This window comes from Oreochromis aureus, linkage group 6 (assembly GCF_013358895.1).
Source record: "Oreochromis aureus strain Israel breed Guangdong linkage group 6, ZZ_aureus, whole genome shotgun sequence".
Classification (NCBI taxonomy): Eukaryota; Metazoa; Chordata; class Actinopteri; order Cichliformes; family Cichlidae; genus Oreochromis; species Oreochromis aureus.
In genome coordinates this window covers 41,209,118-41,230,409 of record NC_052947.1, presented here as the reverse complement: position 1 = coordinate 41,230,409, position 21,292 = coordinate 41,209,118, and the positions used below count along the sequence as shown (strand labels likewise).

At 42.4% G+C, this 21,292-nt stretch overlaps 1 protein-coding gene and 1 long non-coding RNA gene across 2 annotated transcripts; both read left to right on the top strand.

Moving 5' to 3' along the window:
* The first annotated feature begins 1,112 nt into the window (after window positions 1–1,112).
* On the top strand, window positions 1,113–1,923 carry LOC120440700. Its single transcript, XR_005613463.1, has 2 exons — window positions 1,113–1,296; window positions 1,836–1,923. It is a non-coding gene; the product is annotated as an uncharacterized LOC120440700 (long non-coding RNA).
* A 3,537-nt stretch (window positions 1,924–5,460) lies between these two features.
* On the top strand, window positions 5,461–12,816 carry LOC120440701 (SLAM family member 7-like). Its single transcript, XM_039613826.1, has 6 exons — window positions 5,461–5,571; window positions 7,239–7,541; window positions 10,962–11,252; window positions 11,329–11,454; window positions 12,070–12,119; window positions 12,373–12,816. The coding sequence occupies exons 1-6, from the start codon at window positions 5,538–5,540 to the stop codon at window positions 12,454–12,456; spliced, it is 888 nt and encodes a 295-aa protein (XP_039469760.1). The 5' UTR covers window positions 5,461–5,537; the 3' UTR covers window positions 12,457–12,816.
* The last annotated feature ends 8,476 nt before the right edge of the window (window positions 12,817–21,292 follow it).

Sequence of the window (21,292 nt, the reverse complement as noted above, 5' to 3'; positions counted from 1 at the left end):
TGAATTGAGTGCACGTTTATGTGAGATTTCTTTATTGCGAAGAGAGGAAACAAAAGGGGAGCATAGTTAGCTAACTCTGTTGTTGCTTTCCCATTTAGATCTTGTGCTGATTGCCCACGACATTAAAAGAGAACATTCTAACCATTGCATTTTTGTTGTGAATGCAGACCAGAGAAGACACTACACAGAGGTCACACGGAATTTTTTCAAAGTACCGTCTCTTGGCGTCTGGGCGCAATCAGTCGCGATACAGCCCTTTGTCTTTTGCGCTGATTTTGAGTATGGTTCTGGCAGTCCTGATTCCAACACTCCAACACTGTGCGCTTGTTTTGCTTTCTAGCCTACTGACATGGCACCGCGATCCCACAATGCACTGTGGCGTGACGTCAACTCCAAAGCCCTATATTAGACTTAACAGTTACTATATACAGTAATGGACTTCTATACATTTTACATCAGATTAAAACTTTGGGTGTAAGATTCAGATAATTATTTATTAAAAGCTAGACATTTTAAATGAGAATAAGAAAGAAAAGTATGTCTTTGTGCCCCCTTTTCCCTGTTCATGCCCTATCGGCCCCCTGGCTAAACTTTGCTAGATCCGCCCCTGCACAGTTACCAGCCGTCAGCTACGTAGAAAAGGATCCTGGTGTAGAAAGTAATATTAAATACATTCTAACAACAGCTTATCAAGCTTAAACGTGCTGCTGTTGTTCAGCCGCTGGTTTCCTCTTTCTGGTGCAAAGTGGGCCAAAAACAAAGAAGAGAGACGGACTCGCCACAGAAAAGCCGATCAGCTGATCATTAAGCAGTTTCATGATTGAAGTAGCGGCAGGAGAGAGAGAGAGAGAGGCAGTCGCTCCATATATCACTTGTTAAGCTTAACGTGGGAACGCTTTACAAACATTCAGAGATGAACTTACACACTTGCTTTACTTCTCTCTGGGATAACTTCCTCGGAGATGAAATGCTGGTTTGGTAGCGAGGCTACAAATACACACAGCCGCTCTATCATGTGACGCACACTGCTCCGAGGTGCTACGGTTATGAGCCGAGTTACGCCGTGTCGCAAGTTTTGTGAGGTGCTTTTTTGATATTTAATGTGTGGCAGGATGAATGTTATCCCTTGGTCCAACCCACTTTCAGCCTGGCGCATTAGGGGGCGCTAGTATAAATAGTGGCCATTTGAGTGTCCCTGGATCGCTTACCTGTGACCTCCTTTTTGGTCACCTGACTTCCTGTTGGTGTTGCTGAGATTAGTTGCGGGTTACTTTTCTGAAGCCTCCATCGCAGCTGGTCGTAGCTGTAGAAGCCTCCTCTGAGCCATTCTGCTTACGTTTTATGACACGGCTTACTTGGAAGTGTGGGCCTGAGTTTTGCGCCAAGCTACGTGAACTGAAGTGCTGCTTTGCTTTGCTTTGCTTTGCTGTGATCCTTTGCTTTGTTTTACTTTACTTTTACTGTCTGTTCCGGCTGCGAAGTTTCTTTGCTGCTGCCAGCCTTTAAAGTGGACGTCGGCGTGGACAACGGCCATATGCATGCCACGCGGGTCGGCCGGCGCGCATATTGATTAACTGACTGGATAATTAACTTATAGCCGTGCAGACGGCAAGTCGGAGCACTACGGCGATTCCGTTTGCTCCATATTTTAGAGTTTTACCCAGATTGTATGTTTTACTGTTTGATTTGTAGTTTGGATTTTTGTTACGCCACTGGTGGGAGGCCCTTTTTCTAGCTGCAGATCACCAGTGTGGTCTTGCAGTTGGGTTATCCCCCAGCGCTATATATTAGTTTTGTTGTAATATATTAAAATTTCCTTTGTTTCTTTTATTCAGATGCGGAGTGCTGACGTGGAGGAGACTAGGGTGCCTTGGTGGTGGGATCCTCTGAGTGTACACACCTGCCTTGTTTAATTTATTAGTGTGAGTGTGCTGCACTTGTGTCTTGGTGTATTTTCTTTTTTTGAGTTTGTGTGTGGCATCCCTGCCCTCCACTGGTAAGCCTCAGCTCTGAATACCTTTTTTTGCATACTTTTACATTGATATTTATCACTGTGCTTTTAAATGTTGTTTTAATTAATAAATTGTCAATTTATTTTATCATTGAACCTCGTCTCTGTCTTGAGTATAACAAACCTAACTGCCTTCGTAGTGATTAGTGTTACCTCCAGTATTCTCTGGGTGAAATTCCCAGGGTGGCGTTGTCTTTTTAAAACTGTGAAGAGTAATTACTTTATTTCCACCTCGTGCTGCCACAAATGGATTTACATTACACAATACATTTTTTTATTTCTCGCCGATATCCGATCCAGTAATTTAGATCAGTATCGGACCGATACGTAATATCGGATCGGTTCATCTCTAAAATTTACTTTATTACATTTTTATTATTTAAAACTTATGATGCTCTTCCTGACTTAGTAGTTGTGTGATGACTCTTGCGGTAATGGCTTACCTGTTACTACCACACACCAAATCCGGTCATTGGTACTTGCTGGCTTGTGTAGCCACTAGATAACAAAAGCTCAACACTGCGCCCTAGCATCCTGGAGCACCTCTGTTGTCTTTTGTATGTGCTTCTGAGTTCGTACGTGCTTTGTCTGTAGGGGCCACCGTAAATATACTTTTGTTTTTTCACTCCACATAAAATGTTATAAATAAATCATATAATACAAAAACCAACTATTCACAGTTCAACTTTTAACTATTTAAATTTTCAGCTTTTTCCTTTTACAAATTTAAAGTGAAAAAACACAAAACATCTCAAACCACAACACAATTACATATAAATTTAAAATATGAAAACAGAAGATGCACATTCTGTCATATGGGCCTGCATGAATAAACTTTCTGAATCCTTTATCATCTGCAACTGCAAATAGTTGTGGATGATTACTATACCTTTCTAATGTGACGTTGTTGTCCCTGGCTCTCTTTCTCTCTCTCTCCCTCCCGCTCTGTTCCTGTGCTACTGCGACTATAACTACTGCCCCTCCCCCCTCTGCCCAGCGTAAAGCACAAGGCTCGCGTGCGCTGGCTGATGTCGGGGCAGCATGAGTACGATCAATGTTTTTTTTTTTTTTTGCTGATGCCCGTGATGCCGCCACAGGCAACCGCCCGTGTCGCCCGTATCAAAAACCACTACTGACTGTGGAGAAAGGTGTGAAAACAAAGTGATGAAGTTTAAACCATGACAATAAATCAGAGCTCAGTGATGGTTTCACTGTGAGGGTCGTCCTGAATATCTGCCTGCAGTCAGGACCTGAAATGAAACTCAAACTGGAACTAAAACGTTTGTTTTGCTGCTCTCCTGTCGTGTGAACTCGCAGCTCAAACCCAGAGTTAGTTTAACGAGTTCATAACCAGCTTCGTGTGACCGTTTATCTCTGACGTGAATCCAGATAACAGGAACGTGCTGAACTCAGAGCTAGCACAGCGCCACCTGCCCACTGACTCCGTCCCTCCTTCACAGAGTTCCTCATATTTTTGTTCTTTATGGTTTGGTCCCGTTTCTGTTTGCACATTTGCAGTTTTCATCCTGCTCTCTGTCTGTTAGTGGAGCTGTGGGCACATCCTTCAGGCCCTTCGTGCTCGACACGAGTGTAAATATGGTGCTAATGATGTTGTGTGAGCTGACACAGGAGCAGGAGCTGTGCAGCATCTGCTGACAGTTCAGGTCTGCAGACGTTTTTATCACAAACACCTCCAAGTACGGCAGCTTTCATTCTGAAGGAGTTTTCAGTTATTCCTCCATGAATGTGTCTGAGTGCTGCCAGCATGTTAACACTCAACCTGTTAATGTGACAGTGATCAGTAAAAGTCTCAGGTGGTGTTGGAAGCTTCTCACAGGCTCAGACACACACAGCTGTGAGAGGCTTCTGTGGTTGTTTCTGTAGAAAGCTGAGAGCTGCCGAGCTCACGACGTCTCTGCTGTGCTGTCACGTCTCAGACTGTGGTCGACCTCACTGACCTGAGACCGTGGACAGTGTGCAGCGTTCCTCTGAACCACACTGTAGAGCTTTCACAGAACAGGAAGCACACGTGGTTTCCTCAGCAGAAAACAGATCATCATGCTGCAGCAAGAGGGACAATCTACTGTGCTGTAAATACTGCTGTACTTCAGTACATCACTATTTATTGCAGTGTTTACTGTGAATTAATTGCAATAGATATTGTAGTAATTACAGTAGTATTCATTGCAGTTTTCAGAGCAGTACTGCTTCTGTCAGGCAGTGCTGCATGTTTGTGGGAGAGAAATGTGATGATCTGTGACGGCAGCATCAGGACCGGACGAGTTCAACATAACTGTGACTGCATCAGACACTCCCTGCAGTACTTACATGTACTTGTACACGAGTAAAAATATTTGGTGTGGGAGGTTTTGCACTGTGCTTGTTCGTAGCTGTGTTGTGGACAGAGACCTCCAACAGAAGCAGGCTCGGGGAGGGGCGGGGCCACCTGCTGAGAACTGATGGGGGGAAGAGAAGAAAGAGAAGGAGAGCAGAGGCAACGTTAATGATGCAGTATTAACAAAGAAACACACGGGGAGTGAAAAGAAGGACACATAACCAAAGGAAGGTCGAAGGTCACCTGGTCCAGCCCTAACTATATGCTTTAGCAAAAAGGAAAGTTTGAAGCCTAATCTTGAAAGTAGAGATAGTGTCTGTCTCCTGAATCCAAACTGGAAGCTGGTTCCACAGAAGAGGGGCCTGAAAACTGAAGGCTCTGCCTCCCATTCTACTTTTAAATACTCTAGGAACAACAAGTAGGCCTGCAGTGTGAGAGCGAAGTGCTCTGATAGGGTGATATGGTACTATCTAATCCAAGCTGGCCCGCTCTCCTGAGAAGCAACGAGCAGAAGTCAGCCAGCAGTAGCCACAGTCGTACAGCAGCCTCTGTGCAGTCTGTAGGCTAAAGGCTGCAGTTCTGGATAAAACGTCCATTAGTCCTTGTTCCCCCTCTGACACAGGAAGATACAGGGCCAATGCTGACCAGACCAGACAAACTTCACCAGAAGCTGCTGCACCTCTTCCAGACGACCAGGTGGTGGCACTAAAACAGTAAGTGTGTGCATAAGGATGAGGCAGCTACGTATCTACTACATCTAGATACCAACGAGACATCCGCTCTGAGCTGGCTGACAAACCCCTGCTCTTTCAGAAAATAACAACCGCTTTATTCATCCATGAAGTGTATGAAATGTTTCCATGTCCCACCTGCTCTCCTACAGCCAACAGCACCTGCTCGAGGGTGGTGCTCGGCTGCAGCTCCACCCTGACTCCATGCTTCAAGGATGGCGTCCCACTGGACGCCATCTCTGCCAAAAACACAACAAACTAACAATCACAGACAGCTCTGAAACGATCACACAACAAACACAGGGAGAAAACTGAAAAAGCATTTAATGAAAAACTCAGTCTCACTCACACCCACCAAACTCCCAGCATGCAGTGCGAGCGAGCGAGATAAACAGAGAGAGAGAGAGAGGCTATTTTGGCTTCTTCATGTAAAAAGCCTCCACAGTAACAGGAAGTCACGATGCCTCAGATGAGCTTTATTCTCATGTTTTTAGGTAAGTTAGAACTTCTTCGTTGTTGTTCAGAGTCCTAAAATTCATTCTTCTGTGTATCAGTGACAAAAACAGGTGTTTGGCTCATTCTTAGAGCGATGCAGCTTTGACCTGTGAACAAACTGTTCAGTCAGAAACGTGTTTATTGAACAAACAGCTGACAGACCAACAGAAGCAGCTTCAGCTTCACTACATCTATCAGCAGATGTTTGGTCTGCCAGATGTGGAGGATAACGTTTGTCTTTGGATCCTTCCAGGCTTCATAACGAGAGCAGAAATCAGCTTTATGACAAAGTTTGAAGAACAGTGTGATCGTAATGATCCCACAGACATCACATTATTATGATATGAAAGGAAGGTTGGAGGTTGGCCTATAATTAGCAGCTGGGTCTACAGATGCTTTTAAGTAAAGGTTTAACTACAGCAGCTTGAAGGCCTGTGGTACATAGCCGATTATTAGAGATAGGTTGATCATATTTAAGATTGAAGCATTAATTAATGGCAGGACTTCTTTGAGCAGTTTTGTAGGAATGGGGTCTAAAAGACACGTTGATGGTTTGGAGGAAGTAATTATTGAAGTTAACTCAGAAAGATCGGTTGGTGTCACAGGCTGGGTCTCTGACTCTGAGTTTATTTTTGTATTCGTCTAATGTTCGATTTCTGATTATAGTTCATGTGTTATTCTTATTTAGCTTCAGTTGAGGTTAAAGGCAGCCATTATTTATTATTGTTGCCATGGTTTCTATGTTTGTCTAGTTTTAGACTTCATAGTGTCCCATCATGTTTCATAGTATAATCAGTCTATATATATATATATATATATATATATATATATATATATATATATATATATATATATACACACACACATATATATATGTGTGTGTGTGTGTGTGTGTGTGTATATATTAGTCATATAATCCAAATGAATAACAGTGTATTATAACAAAATCATATAAACCTCAGATATCAAATTTACTGCACATGTTTGGTCGTCGAACCTTTCAAACAGTTTTTTCTTTCTTTGTGCTTTAATTTGAAACTTTGAGGTTTATTTAAAACTGAACAGTTGAATAAAATCATGTTGAATCTCTGTTGTATTAAACTGAGATATTTTACTGTTTCATGAGGTCATTTTGTGTTCAGATCTCAGGTCAGTGACATGATCGGGTACAAAGAGTCTGAGAGAGGCCGAGTTTCTCAGAAATGAACAAGTTGATCAGTCTGCAGATCTGCAGAGGCTCCATCAGAGCTGAAAGGTGGATGCAGAGGAAACATGAGCCCGTCCAGCATTTACAGACGTGTTGCTGCCATCAGATTAAAAATGAGCTCTCTCAGTTTAAACATGTGAAATGTTTTCTATCTTCTATTGTGACTAAAATATGGCTTCATGAGATTTGAACATTATTTGACACCAACGACCTTTTGCAGCTGTAAATGTTTAGTTTGTCACAACCAGATCAAAAGTAAGAACTTGTTGTGATTTGTGTAAAATGTGTGAGGCTGAGTTCCTGCTGTCACTGATGCAGCTCACATGTATCAGCCTCACCCTCCTCGTGCTTCATGCTGCCTGGATTTAATCCTCACTTACTTTCTGTGGCTCTTTGTAAGATCTCTGATCACTTTCATTAAAGTTCTCACTGACTGTTGGATCTCTTCATATTTTACAGTGATGAGATTTTCTGCTTCTGAGGAAGTGAAGAAGAACCTGACGGGCACTGTGGGAGGAAACATCACTCTACCTGCACCTGTGCTGGAGAAAGCATATCTGTTATATGGAGGAAAGATTATTGCTGATGTGATTAATGGGGAATTTGAAATATTTGTGGACATTTACAAGAACAGACTTCAGTGGGACAGAAACTCTGGACTCTTTACACTCACAGAGCTGCAGAGGAACGACTCAGGGATTTATACTGTCGACTCTAAAAAAGGAAAAGTTTTCACATCATCATATAAGCTCACAGTGTACGGTAAGTCTGATATTTATTCTGGTATGTATATTTTTGTGTAACAGCTTCATATGTGACCTCAGTCTGTATGTTCCTCATTAGTTTGGTCGTATCATCACTTCAGAATAAAAACAGCTTTTTGTTCTTATAATCCCACAAATGTCTGGTGTGAAAGGAAGAATCAGCTCTGACTTCAGTGTTTTCACCAACATTACTGATCTGTACAAAGTGAATGAAAGAACAGGACAAAGCAGAAAGTTTAAACACTGTTCTTAGAAAATCCTGCAGAACAACTGAAATTAACACGTTTTTATTTAACAGCTTTTTTTTTTTTTAAAACACAAAACTTCCTGTTTACTTGAACATGTTTCCCATTTCATGGTCACGTTAATCCACAGAGAAGTAACACAAAGCCTCATTGGCCATGTTCCCACTAGTGCCTAACTATGGACCAATCACAGCTCAGCACAGCACCCTGTGAGTTTCTAAGGTATTGAACTTCTTTATGAAGCATTAACAGTTACTTCTTACAGTGAAACGTGTATATTTGAACAGCCCAGCTGCCACCTGTCAGTCTTGTATGGCCTACAGTGTTACACAGCCTAACAAGCAGAACAGACACTTTTATTTTGATGGGTTTGTTGTTGATGGTGACTTCCTGTGGCTGCTGCTGTGAGAGGAACACATTACAAAACACAAGCTGTGGTTTCCACTCATGAAGCAACACACTCTGCTGTAATGTTTGTGTCTGACTACAAAGCTGCTGTCTGTGTCATAGAAACCAATGACAGTCATGTAGTTATGGGAACGCTCCCATACACAGAATAATGTCCCGTCTTTGTGTTTCCTGCTGTGAGTCTGTGGAATAGGAAACCTTTCAAATGTCCAAATAAATGGATCAGACTGCTGATGGAGCTCAGCACTGAAGCTGAGGATGCTGCTGCTGCTCACAGACCTGCCTGAGGTGAAGGAAACCACACGTTGGCATCTTTAGATCCTCACAAACTCCCAACATCCTGTTTCATAAACCTGGATGTGAAAACTATCAACCTCCTTAAGTCTGACTCAGGCTGTTTGTTCTCAGCAGCTTCCTGAAGTTTCATATCACTGATGGTGTCGTTCAGCTCCATCGTACAGCTGAGACTTCTTCATGAAAGTGATTTGTCAGAAACATCAAACTCACCTTTACAGCTCCATCACTTTGAGATGAGCTGAAACAAACATGCTGAGCTGCAGCTGCATGTTTGTTTGCAGGTCAGTCACTTCCTGAGAAAAATGCACGACTTCATATCTTTGCAGAGACGTGAAGGTTGAATAATAATAATAGATTGCATTTATACAGCGCAGGGGTCGGCAACACTGGGCACGAGTGCCACCTGGCACGACCATAGCTGGACTGTCCGATGGTGATTTTTCGTTTTTATGGGCCGATGATTATTTTTTTTATCATTATTATTATTATTTTTAGTAATGGTATGAACAGTGAAAGGTGGTGGTTTGGCCAGATGCTGGCCGATGTGTAAAAATAACTCAGTTGTTTGGTGGTGGCTATGGCGGAGCTCCCACAGAGGCCAGCAGGTGGATGAGGGGAAGGGGAGGCAGGAGGAGGAGAGACCCAAGGCGGCTGCTGGTCCGAGTGTCAGGTGAACTGAACTTCAGGTAAGAAGTTATGACCTGCAGTCTATCTGGGTCAGATATAAACCAAGTTTAGGTGGAGTTTATTTTCGTTGTGCTGACTTTTTACAGTCAGTGACAATAACTCGTACTGCGTGCTAGCTAGCATGATGGAGTTTTAAAACAGCTGGGTGGATGCTGTGATGTTACTGATAGTGAACTTTATTTTGTTCATAAGGTTAGTTAGTAGAGTTGCCAACCACCCCGTAAAAAACGGAATCGTCTCGTATTTAGAGAAAATATTAGGCGTTTCGTATTGAGCTGAAAAGGAACACAGTTTGTCCTGAACTTGGAACTTTTTTGGAAAATCCTTAGTTTCAGTTTAGTTTTGATTAGTTTCAGTTATAGTTTTAGTCGTGTTTGCAATAATTAAGTGTAACAAAATCCCAGTTTCATCATATCAGTCATTCTCTTCTGCTTATCCTTGGGTATGTTGCTATTCCAGCTACCATACCCTGCACCCTGCACAGGTCGCCTGTCTGTCGCAGGGCTAACACGCAGAGACAGACAACTCACATTCCCACCTATGGGTTCTTTAAATAAATAAATAAAGGCAGATGAACAACCGTTGATACCAGGCAACTATAAAATGTATATCTTGGCCCCAATGAGACTATTAACTCTTGCAGCACCGGGTGTTCGTAATTTTGGTTCAAGTGAATTGATAAACCTTTTGAAGGCAATTGACTCACACAGTTATGTAGATATCCCAGTTCTGTTGTCTCGGGATGCATCACGGTGCCTTGCCTGGGGTTAGCTTCTGTTTCTGGGGATGAGGGTTGAGTGTGCTCCCTTACCTTCTCCAGGTAAGCTAGGTTAGCCTTCTTGTGTGAGCTTTTCAAGTGCACTTTAAGGTTTGTGGGATTTTTTTCTCTTTAGAAATGTCCCTCATAATTTGTCTCTTTCCACTACAAGACACTTGTTTTATCCAAAACACAGTCATATTCAAAGTAATCCCAAATTGGACTCTGGCGCTTTCTCCAGACTTTTCCTGACATGATTCTGCGCGTGGACGGAGCAGCGACACAGACGACTCGACTAACGTACTGCCACCTGCTGGCATAATGAGACACAGCAAGAAAAAAACCTGGAAACTAAACTTCTTTTTTACCCTTGACTATTGTATGACACGCACACATCAACGAAAACTAAACACATTTTTGCTATAAATTCAGTTAATTTTAGTTAGTTTGTGAACACTTGTTACAGTTTTAGTTAGTTTTACTTTTTCTTTCTCCTTTTTATTTTTATTTCCGTTAACAAAAATGTGTTTTTCACTTCTAGTTTTTGTTATTTTGTTAGTTTTCGTTAAAGATAATAACCTTGGTCTGTGTCATAGAAAACCAATGACAGTCATGTAGTTATGGGAACGCAGCCATACACAGAATAATGTCCCGTCTTTGTGTTGTTTTCTTCCTTTAAAGAGGATTTGAATCAGAGCGTTTGTTTCTTCTGTGTCCTCTTCAGCACCTTCTACTGATAGTGATGCTAGTTTGACAGGAAACCTGAGAAATCCCTCATAAACCTTTATAATGAGATTGAAATGTATATAATGGTGGTTTGGCCGTCTCCTGTCTCTCGTGTGTTTGTTTTCAGACAGTTGGGATGAAAGTTGAAATAAACAGTTTCATATAAATGTTCACTGACTGCATTAAAGCAGCAATAACCAGAGCTCTGCTGTCCTGATCATGTTCACTAACAAAAAGAAGAAAGTTAAAAACATTTTTCTGATGTTAACTTTTGTTCTCCATCAACTTTCGTCCCCAGACTCTGTACCGACTCCTGCAGTGAAGAAAGTGAGTGTGAGCTCTGAGAGCTGCTCCTTACTGTGTTTGGTGGACAGAGAGACCAAACTGCTGTGGTTTAAAGACGAGCAGAGACTGAACCAGAGCAGCTCTGCGCTCTCTCTGCCTCTCACTGTGCACAAACAGGACTTCAGCTCCTCTTACAGATGTGTGGCTGCAAACCCTGCAGAGAATAAAACTCTTCCTGTCCATGTGAATACGACCTGTGGAGACACCAACAACGACACCAACAGCTCGACTGAACCAAGAAGCTGTGAGATTATTTCCAACTGTGATTTTTAAACATGTTGTTCACTGTGTTTGCTGACATTTGATTTCCTGTTTGACAGATAACATCCTCATTATAATCTTCTGTGTCCTGAGTGCTACCCTCATCATCGTCATCATCATCATCATCATGAGGAGGAAGCATCCTGTCCAAGACAAGTTTAACCTCCTACAAGCTGCAGGCAGGGGTTTGTGTTCTGGAATATTTCTTTTCATATTTGTAATCTTGTTCTGAGACGTGAAGATCAAAGTGTGAAACATGTTTATGGAGGAAGTGCAGCAACAACCCTCCATGACCAAACCACCAAATCAAAGCGGTGCTACAGCACAGAAACAGCTGTGAGCAGACCGCTGCAGAACACCAAGACATGACAGATTATTAGTTACTACAAATGTAAGAAGTAATCCGAGTATTTTCACTGGACCGACTCTGAGGAAAGTTTCAGGTTTGAAGCTCAGGTCCACCTGGTTCTGACAGACGCAACAAATGAGCCAAAAATCATTTGAAGCTGAAAGTGTGAATGTGCTGCCAGGTGAGTGTCACCTGTCTGCTGCTTGGAGGTCATTTCCTGTCACATGTGTTCCAGCTGATACAGCTGTGATGAGCCGGCTGTCTTTAAACAGCTGAAACAAGAGACACACAAAGCTGTTTTCTACATTTACTCAGCTCCACACATTCACCAGCTGTAACTGATTACAGTAGTAACTAGTTACTCCTGACACTGCAGAGTATGATGAAGACGTGGACAGAGTAGGTGTCACATGTCTAACCTGAAGCTTCCATGAACTTTGTGTTTCCACAGCTCCTGTGGATGAAGTGGTCCTTTATACTGACACAGGTGACAGCAGACAGGTGGGTACCTGCTCACACCGTCAGCTCAGAGCTCATGTTCATGCAGCTCAGTGGAAGCTGACTACATGCAGACACACGACAAACACATGAAACACTAAAGTCAGGAGTGTGTTGGAGTCACAGTTCTTCTGCTGGAACATGAACTTCCACACAGATCACCTTCTCCCTCTGGCTGCTCTCCTCCAGGAGAAGAAGCTGTCTCCCACTTCCATGTTTCACTGCGTTGCTTATTCCCGTGTTTTTCCTTCTCCAGGGTGGGATTTTAGCGGCTGTATCAGGAACCAGTGATGGCTCCAGTCTGACAGCAGTGTCTTATAAACTGGTGCTCATCACATGATGACAGACTCTGCTGATAACATCTGAGACCTGAAGCTGCTTTCAGCTGCTCCCTAATTTACAAGGAGTGACCAGAGTGAACAGACGCCACCTTCCAGGGATTTGTGTCTCCTCCACTTTTTTCTAGAAAAGTCTAATTGTTGTGAGATGATGTAATTTCTTTGGAACGTCACAGAAACTCTTTTTCTTTCCACTTTCAAGCTCTAACATTGTTAGGATCATTCCTCTGACGAGTAGCTTCATGGTAAAAAGTGCAAATTTCAGCCTCCATCCTCGAAACTGTTCTGTTAACAGGTACGTCAGATATTAAATATGGGAATCACAGATGCTCAGACTGAGAATTTTTCTTAAAATCCATTTATTGATATATACTGACCAACAGTCAAATTGTGTCACAGAGATGTTCACACATACTTTTTTGTAAAATTGGACACTGTAATAAAAATGCCACCCTGAGTATTGTGGAAGGCACCAACAATTAAATGTATTGTTAATATTATTATTAGTATTATATAAAAAGCAGTAGTCTGTACCCACGACCCAGCTGTACCACATATCATATCAAAGTGTCAGTTCATTAAAATGATGGTTTCAAAGACAGACAGACGCTGTATGCTATGAGAAGTGAGCTACTGGAACAAGAAGTCATCAGTGGGCAACAGAGGACAATAGCGCGTTGTCGGAATGCAACTATGCAGCGGAAGGGTTACATGAATAGGATGAGGGACCTGTGGACTCTTCCATACCCAACATCCACACTAACGATGAAACAACTAGTAGCTCAGTGTTCCAACATTTGACAGAAGCGACTCCTCCCACTGCTAGAGACTGACGAGGTACAAGACACATGCTACGTCAAGGGGGAGCCAGGACGCCAGGTCAGGGGGGAGATATCATCACCCCCAGCTGAGATTGGGGGTGATGCAATGCTCAGCTCAACTAAACATATAAGTGCTCATAACACTCAAACACTTTCACTGAGAATAATAGAAATTACATCTCCACACTTTTTGATTAGTGATTAATAATTAATTAATACTAAACTATACAAAGAAAGTTTCTAGTTTAACTATATACAACATCAACAACATTGCTGTCACGGCCAGCGAGGCGAGCCGTGTGTAATTTATTAAAGGACCCAAGATGCAGGCACTAGTGATGTGAGTGGGCTTTTATTGAGGAGGAATACAAACAGAAATGGCAAAGGTGTGGACGGAAACTAAGCAAAACCTAAAGTGGAGAATACTAACAAAACACAGACCTGAAATAGCGAAACAGGGAGACGCAGATAGATGATACAGAATAAAGCAGGGAATGAACACAGATGACGGAGGGAGATAACGCAGATGAACCGGCAACAGGCAGGAGAACACACAGGGCTTAAATACACACAGCAGTAATCAAGGGATGGGAGACAGGAGGGGAACACACCTGGGAGAAATCACAGCTGACGAGACAGGAGAAACTTAAATTTGAACACACTCACATAAGACAAGGACCTTCAGAATAAAACAGGAAACTAACAAACACAGAGAACCAGACAAGACACTGAACTTAACAGACAGACTCACGAACAGACACAGTGACACCATGGACAGACAGAGGGAACACAGAGAAGTGGGAGCAGGCAGGCACAGAACAAAACCCTAACAAATAGCAAACCTTAACAAAAGACATAACAGAATAAACAAGAACATAGAATAATATAAATAAAACACAAAACACCGAGTCGTCAGACTCAGGACCATGACAATTGCATACTCAGAGAAGTTTCACAATGTGCATCATTCATAGTGTCAGAGATACAGGGAGTGCAGAATTATTAGGCAAATGAGTATTTTGTCCACATCATCCTCTTCATGCATGTTGTCTTACTCCAAGCTGTATAGGCTCGAAAGCCTACTACCAATTAAGCATATTAGGTGATGTGCATCTCTGTAATGAGAAGGGGTGTGGTCTAATGACATCAACACCCTATATCAGGTGTGCATAATTATTAGGCAACTTCCTTTCCTTTGGCAAAATGGGTCAAAAGAAGGACTTGACAGGCTCAGAAAAGTCAAAAATAGTGAGATATCTTGCAGAGGGATGCAGCAGTCTTAAAATTGCAAAGCTTCTGAAGCGTGATCATCGAACAATCAAGCGTTTCATTCAAAATAATCAACAGGGTCACAAGAAGCGTGTGGAAAAACCAAGGCGCAAAATAACTGCCCATGAACTGAGAAAAGTCAAGCGTGCAGCTGCCAAGATGCCACTTGCCACCAGTTTGGCCATATTTCAGAGCTGCAACATCACTGGAGTGCCCAAAAGCACAAGGTGTGCAATACTCAGAGACATGGCCAAGGTAAGAAAGGCTGAAAGACGACCACCACTGAACAAGACACACAAGCTGAAACGTCAAGACTGGGCCAAGAAATATCTCAAGACTGATTTTTCTAAGGTTTTATGGACTGATGAAATGAGAGTGAGTCTTGATGGGCCAGATGGATGGGCCCGTGGCTGGATTGGTAAAGGGCAGAGAGCTCCAGTCCGACTCAGACGCCAGCAAGGTGGAGGTGGAGTACTGGTTTGGGCTGGTATCATCAAAGATGAGCTTGTGGGGCCTTTTCGGGTTGAGGATGGAGTCAAGCTCAACTCCCAGTCCTACTGCCAGTTTCTGGAAGACACCTTCTTCAAGCAGTGGTACAGGAAGAAGTCTGCATCCTTCAAGAAAAACATGATTTTCATGCAGGACAATGCTCCATCACACGCGCGTCCAAGTACTCCACAGCGTGGCTGGCAAGAAAGGGTATAAAAGAAGAAAAACTAATGACATGGCCTCCTTGTTCACCTGATCTGAACCCCATTGAGAACCTGTGGTCCATCATCAAATGTGAGATTTACAAGGAGGAAAACAGTACACCTCTGAACAGTGTCTGGGAGGCTGTGGTTGCTGCTGCACGCAATGTTGATGGTGAACAGATCAAAACACTGACAGAATCCATGGATGGCAGGCTTTTGAGTGTCCTTGCAAAGAAAGGTGGCTATATTGGTCGCTGATTTGCTTTGGTTTTGTTTTTGAATGTCAGAAATGTATATTTGTGAATGTGGAGATGTTATATTGGTTTCACTGGTAAAAATAAATCATTGAAATGGGTATATATTTGTTTTTGTTAAGTTGCCTAATAATTATGCACAGTAATAGTCACCTGCACACACAGATATCCCCTAAAATAGCTAAAACTAAAAACAAACTAAAAACTACTTCCAAAAACATTCAGCTTTGATATTAATGAGTTTTTTGGGTTCATTGAGAACATGGTTGTTGTTCAATAATAAAATTATTCCTCAAAAATACAACTTGCCTAATAATTCTGCACTCCCTGTACAAGTTTACACTTCGTGTTCATTCTCACTCTCACTGTCCTCTTGTCCTCATCTGAGTCTAAAATTTGTATGAAAAAAAATGGTAGAAAGGAAAAACTTCCAAAAATATCAGATTACAGATGGAAATATGAAACAGCATTCATTAAATTAAATTGTTCATTTATGAGAAACTGTTGTCAAGATAAGGAAGCCATTTGGCATATTTATCAAACCTTATCATTGAATCCATCAGCCGATGTTTCCAATTTAGTAACTGTTCCTGTAAAAATCCTTTATCAGCAGAACTGTTAGGGCTCAAGGTGCACACACATCACCAAACATCACCCACTCTCCTTTGTGCCGTTCTATTTTGCCATGTCCAGATGTTTGCTGTCAGGAACAGTGAGTACGACTGAACCTGTGGATAAATGAATGCAACAAAACATGATCTAACTTTGAATTAGTGCCTTTCAAAGTCAGTCTAAGGCAGGGGTCCCCAATCTCAGTCCACGAGGGCCGGTGTCCCTGCAGGTTTTAGATGTGTCCTTGATCCATCACAGCTGATTTAAATGGATAAATTACCTTCTCAACATGTCTTGAAGTTCTCCAGAGGCCTGGTAATGAGCTAATCATGTGATTCAGGTGTGTTGACCCAGGGTGAGATCTAAAACCTGCAGGGACACCGGCCCTCGTGGACTGAGATTGAGGACCCCTGGTCTAAGGTAAAACCAGAAGCAGCCATGTGATTGCACACGGCCACCATACATCAAACATTTTTGATCTAAATTATAGAGCACAGTGATAGATCTGCATTTTCTATCTGTACAATGCTTTGGGATGTTTGAAACCAACTGATGACCTTACAACAGTAAAGGTCATATCAGTGATGCCATTGGAGAAAACAAAACAATCACATTTAGCCCTGAAAGAAGAAGTTAATTCTCTGGGTGCTCAAAGCATGTTTGAGACCGAGTAAAATCCCTCAGTGAAGTGTAATGACCCCCAAATCCCAGTTTTAGGGTGTCAGATAATGTGTCAGAATTCAGCACATGTGACAAAGGAACTTCCTGCTGAACAAACTGTAAAAATTTGATTTATAATGCACCTCTCAAGACAAACATCACAAAGTGCTTCACAAAGAAATATGAAGGCATTTAAAACAAAACAGACAAAAGTCTAAGATCTTACTAGGGTAACTAGGATCTGATGCACTTCTGTATCAGGAACTAGGGAACCAGATAAGCCTTCTAGCTACCCTACAAAATGTGCACAAGTAATTATTTGTCAAGTAGCTGTGAAATTTGCGTAGCATAATTACTCTAGTTTCTTTTAATAAGATCAGGACTCGAGAAGAGTTTCAAACTCAGCAATTCATATAGTCCTTTCCTGTGTTTGTAATATTTGGAGATTCATGTAAACGTGTGTCTTTTATAAAATGACTAGAAAAGTCACATCGATGACCACCAGAACTTAAAAACATACCAAACCTTTCAGGCAAAACCAGCCTGACTGTTCCATCAGGTTTTGTCTGCCTTCCATTAGATTAGGGCGCTCTCTCACCCCTCACTGTTTTGTTCCAACGCAGCTTTAGGTTGAAAGGGCAGAGCACCTTGCATACTCGAATCTTCTTGCAGTGCCTGATAGGAACCCAAGTGGCACGACCCTCGACCTTAACTGCTGCGGGGTTGTCAGCTGTGTGTGGAATGGCCTCAGCTTCCTGCTGGGGCTCTGATCAGCACCCAGCCTCAGTCTAGAGTTCCCACCTTGGGATGATTTCTTCCAGTAAGGCTCTGGCTACTGGACCTGTATCTCCTTTACTAGAAGGAAAAACGTCTGACCATTTGGAAAGCATGTCAACCATCATCAAGCCACAGTTTAGTTTCAGTTCAGTAAACTTTACTTACAGGTTATCAAAAGGCTTATCTGAGCATGGAGGTCCCACCTGTAGAGTTTTAATACCTTAAATTGTAGGAAAAGTTAGAGTAAACCTGGAATCCCTCCTTTGACACATGGTCCCTCCCATGCGTCAGCAGAACTAGGAGAGTATAAAAAGATAAAGTTAGATACAGTATTTCTTAGGTTATATCAGGGCTTCTCCTCTGGAGTAGCTTCACTCCAGACCTGTAAACCTGTGTTAGGAGATGAAGTTTTGCATGTTAAGTCTGTTTAGTTCCTGGCTCCGCCACTGCATTCACACTACAACTGCCTAGAAAACAGAATCTGTGAGTTAAAATGAACGTCACATTTACAAACAACTGTAAGTCAAAGGATTAATAAGCCATCCAGCAACAAGTTTCTCATGTGCAATGGATTTTCCTAAATCAGTAAAAACACTATTGCTTCCATAATATGTTCAATCATGGATCATCCCATGTGCTTATTCAAAATGACTTTAAATAGTATTAAAACAAGTGAGGAAGTCACTCACTTGTTTTAATATTATGAGCTCAACAACTTGAGCAGTGATATGATAGTGAGCCCAACACTGAGACGTTCTGTGATCACTGCACATCCTGCTTTATTTTCACTGGTGTCTGTCTGTGTGATGCTGAATCAGGAATAAAAACATTAACCAACTGTGTGTCCTGCAGGTCAGGTCTGGATAAACAGATTCCAGATATGGCTGCTATAAAGCCATGTGGTTAACCACACGCTCCTGTGGGAGAAGTGATGCTGGTTTTAACACAGCACTTTTTTTTTCTTTTTAACTGTGACACTTGGCATTTTCCACACTACAGTGTGGCTTTATAAGCAACGAGCAGCTAGTAAACACGCAGCTTTTCTCTACAAGAATCAGTGATGCAGCTAAAGTCTGCAGGGCCCACAAGCTCATGTCAACCTAGAACATCTTTCCCTCCTCTTGTCACTGTCATTCCCCGCTCCTGCTAAAAAACACATACATCCACCCTTTTTCCCGCTGTCTGGGTGATGTTTACCAGCATTGGATAATCCTAAAGGTGGTGCAGTCACATTTGCTGCGACTGCTGCGACTGCAGCAAATGTGGGACTCCAAAACAAACATTTCACTGTTAGGCTATCATTTTTAACTCTGTACCACTCCTCCTCCTATCTATTCAATCAATTAAATTTTATTTATATAGCGCCAAATCAAGTCGCTTTATATTGTACAGTATAATATAATGCGCCTTATAATATAATGAGTCTTATCTCTCATCAGGGCCCTGTAAAGCATAGTGTGATGTGCAGTGCACACTCTCAGCGGCCATTAAACAGGCATCTGGAGGCATGCAGTCATATGTGGTTTGTAAAAAACTTTCAGTGAGTGGCGCCTCCCCCAGCTTCCACTCATAAGCCAAGGCAGGGGTCACAGGGCTGTATTTCACCATTGCATAGCCACATTCTGTCTGTGTGATTGTAATACCATCATGTCAGGAGATCAAATTTACGTTTAATTTACACATTAAGTCTTGAACCAGTAAATTTACTGGACATAAGTCTGACTAAAGAAAACCATGTTTGAACTTTTGGCCTTGCCTGTCAATACTGGACAAGGGAAAGGTGAAATCCTCCCTGTGAACATGCAGAGTGGGTGTATTCCAGGGTCACGTAAGGGGTGGGAAAGGGGAGGACATGAGTCCAGGTCAGCCTCGACTTTCAGGGCCTGGAGAGCAGCCTGTACTGGGGCATAAAGAAGAAGAACAAACGGGTGAACAGAAAAATGATTTGTTGTCTGATGTGTTTTACAGAGGAGGGAGAGGGGCCGACATGGGCCCTGTGTCACCTTTCTCCCTTCCTCCGCCTTTCTCACTTTTAGGTGCTTTTTTCAAAGCTACTTTCTTTTCTCTCCATCCACATTTTCAAACACATCTGTTTTCATCATTCAACCTATGCGCGTCAGCCCATTTAACTCCTTTCTTTGGCCACAAATTGGAGCACGTGCAACAGCCCTCACCATGGCCACCCAAACCCGGCCGTGCTGGCTGTTTTCCTGGATCTGGATCCCATGTTACTTGCCAAGCTATTCGGCTTTAGCTCTCGGAGGAGGTGGATGCATCTTTCACCCTCTTCTTCCCTTCCCTGCTCAGCTTCTATGTCCTTGTCTAGTCTGGTCTGATTCTAACCCTGAGCCAGCCAGCAAATGCAATATGGGAAAGATCTTGGAGAAGCTCACGGCTCTTTAACGGGAGATTGATACACCTGGTGACCAGTGATGGACATCAGGAACAACTGTAAAATTCAGATGCAGTTTGTTCATCCTAAAACAACATAACCAACATCTTTCATGCCTCCCTTCCGATGTAGACGGTGGTTTAGCATCACTAGGATGCGCAGGAACTGCAGCTGTCCTTGGTGCTACTGTGTACATTGGCATATACCCCTGTTGCTTGTCTCATGTTTTTATGGTGTTGTGCAGATGCATGTGCTTTTTATGTGCTGAAGGAGTTTTTATTGTCTGTTCTCATTCTGATCCCCGATTAGGGATTAGAATGAGCAGAGTTTCTTTGTCCTCCTTGACCACCCATCTGTATTACACATTTCATTGTTTTCTGTGTGCTACCTGTTCTGACCTGTCTCCACATTGTGACATTTCTATATTGTATGTACAGTCGGAGGAGATTCAATTTCGCTGGCAGGCACCTGCAAGTGACAAATGAAGGCTTCATTCAATTCAATTCATTCAATCATCCTCAGCGAGGCCTTTTGCCTTGTACGGATCAATTTAAAATTGAATTGATTCAAAACGTGCTCTGGCACAACAGCCCGTTCTCACTCCCGGGGCGTACCATACCGACGTTTTGTCACGTCCCACGGTGTTCGTGAGGAACGCGAAAGGTGACCTTCCGCGTTGGTATGGTACGCAGTGGGTTATGGACGAATTGCAGTGGAATAACGGTCCCGCCATGTGTTCCAGCCCTAATCCTAACCTTAACCAGCAGTTAAATGACGTAAAATAGTGTTTTCAAAAGCAATTTTAAGAAAATGAACGAAAATGTGTAGATTGAGTCTAAACGGTTCTAATGTTTTCTCATTTTTCCGTTCTCCTCACATAGGAACGTGTTGGGTACCCGAAAGCGTAAAATGTTACGCTTAGGGAGTGAGAACGTGTGGCACAATCATCGGCATCGGTTGCTACTGACAACAAGAAATAAAGCCGGTCCATGTTATGGAACCATTTGTTAATGGTGGAGGGTTTAACACTATGCAACATATTCAGTTTAAGAATTTATATTCAATTTGAATTGTTGCTGAGCTCAAAGTGTTAATGCTGTCTTATTTTAACAAACAACACTGTCATATCGTGCCTCTCCTCTAGGCCTGCCCCTGTGCTGAAGGTTTATTTAGCAACAATTATCACATAATCAATAAGGTGAATCACTATTTTACTGTGGTGGCGAGGCTTGTGTGGCTAATAAGAAGCTTTAAAAAAAATTTGAATCACAAAAGGGAGAAAAATATTCAATCATTTAATCAATGCAGATGACAAAAATGGGGACAATGAAAAAAACCCACTACATGAGGCTCTTTAATGT

Excerpts from the sequence above, each read along its gene's own strand:
- LOC120440701 (XM_039613826.1), top strand. The coding sequence starts at position 5,538 with ATGCCTCAGATGAGCTTTATTCTCATGTTTTTAG. Across the intron at positions 5,572-7,238 it reads CTTTATTCTCATGTTTTTAG|TGATGAGATTTTCTGCTTCT; the intron begins GTAAGTTAGAAC and ends CATATTTTACAG. Across the intron at positions 12,120-12,372 it reads ACACAGGTGACAGCAGACAG|GGTGGGATTTTAGCGGCTGT; the intron begins GTGGGTACCTGC and ends TTCCTTCTCCAG.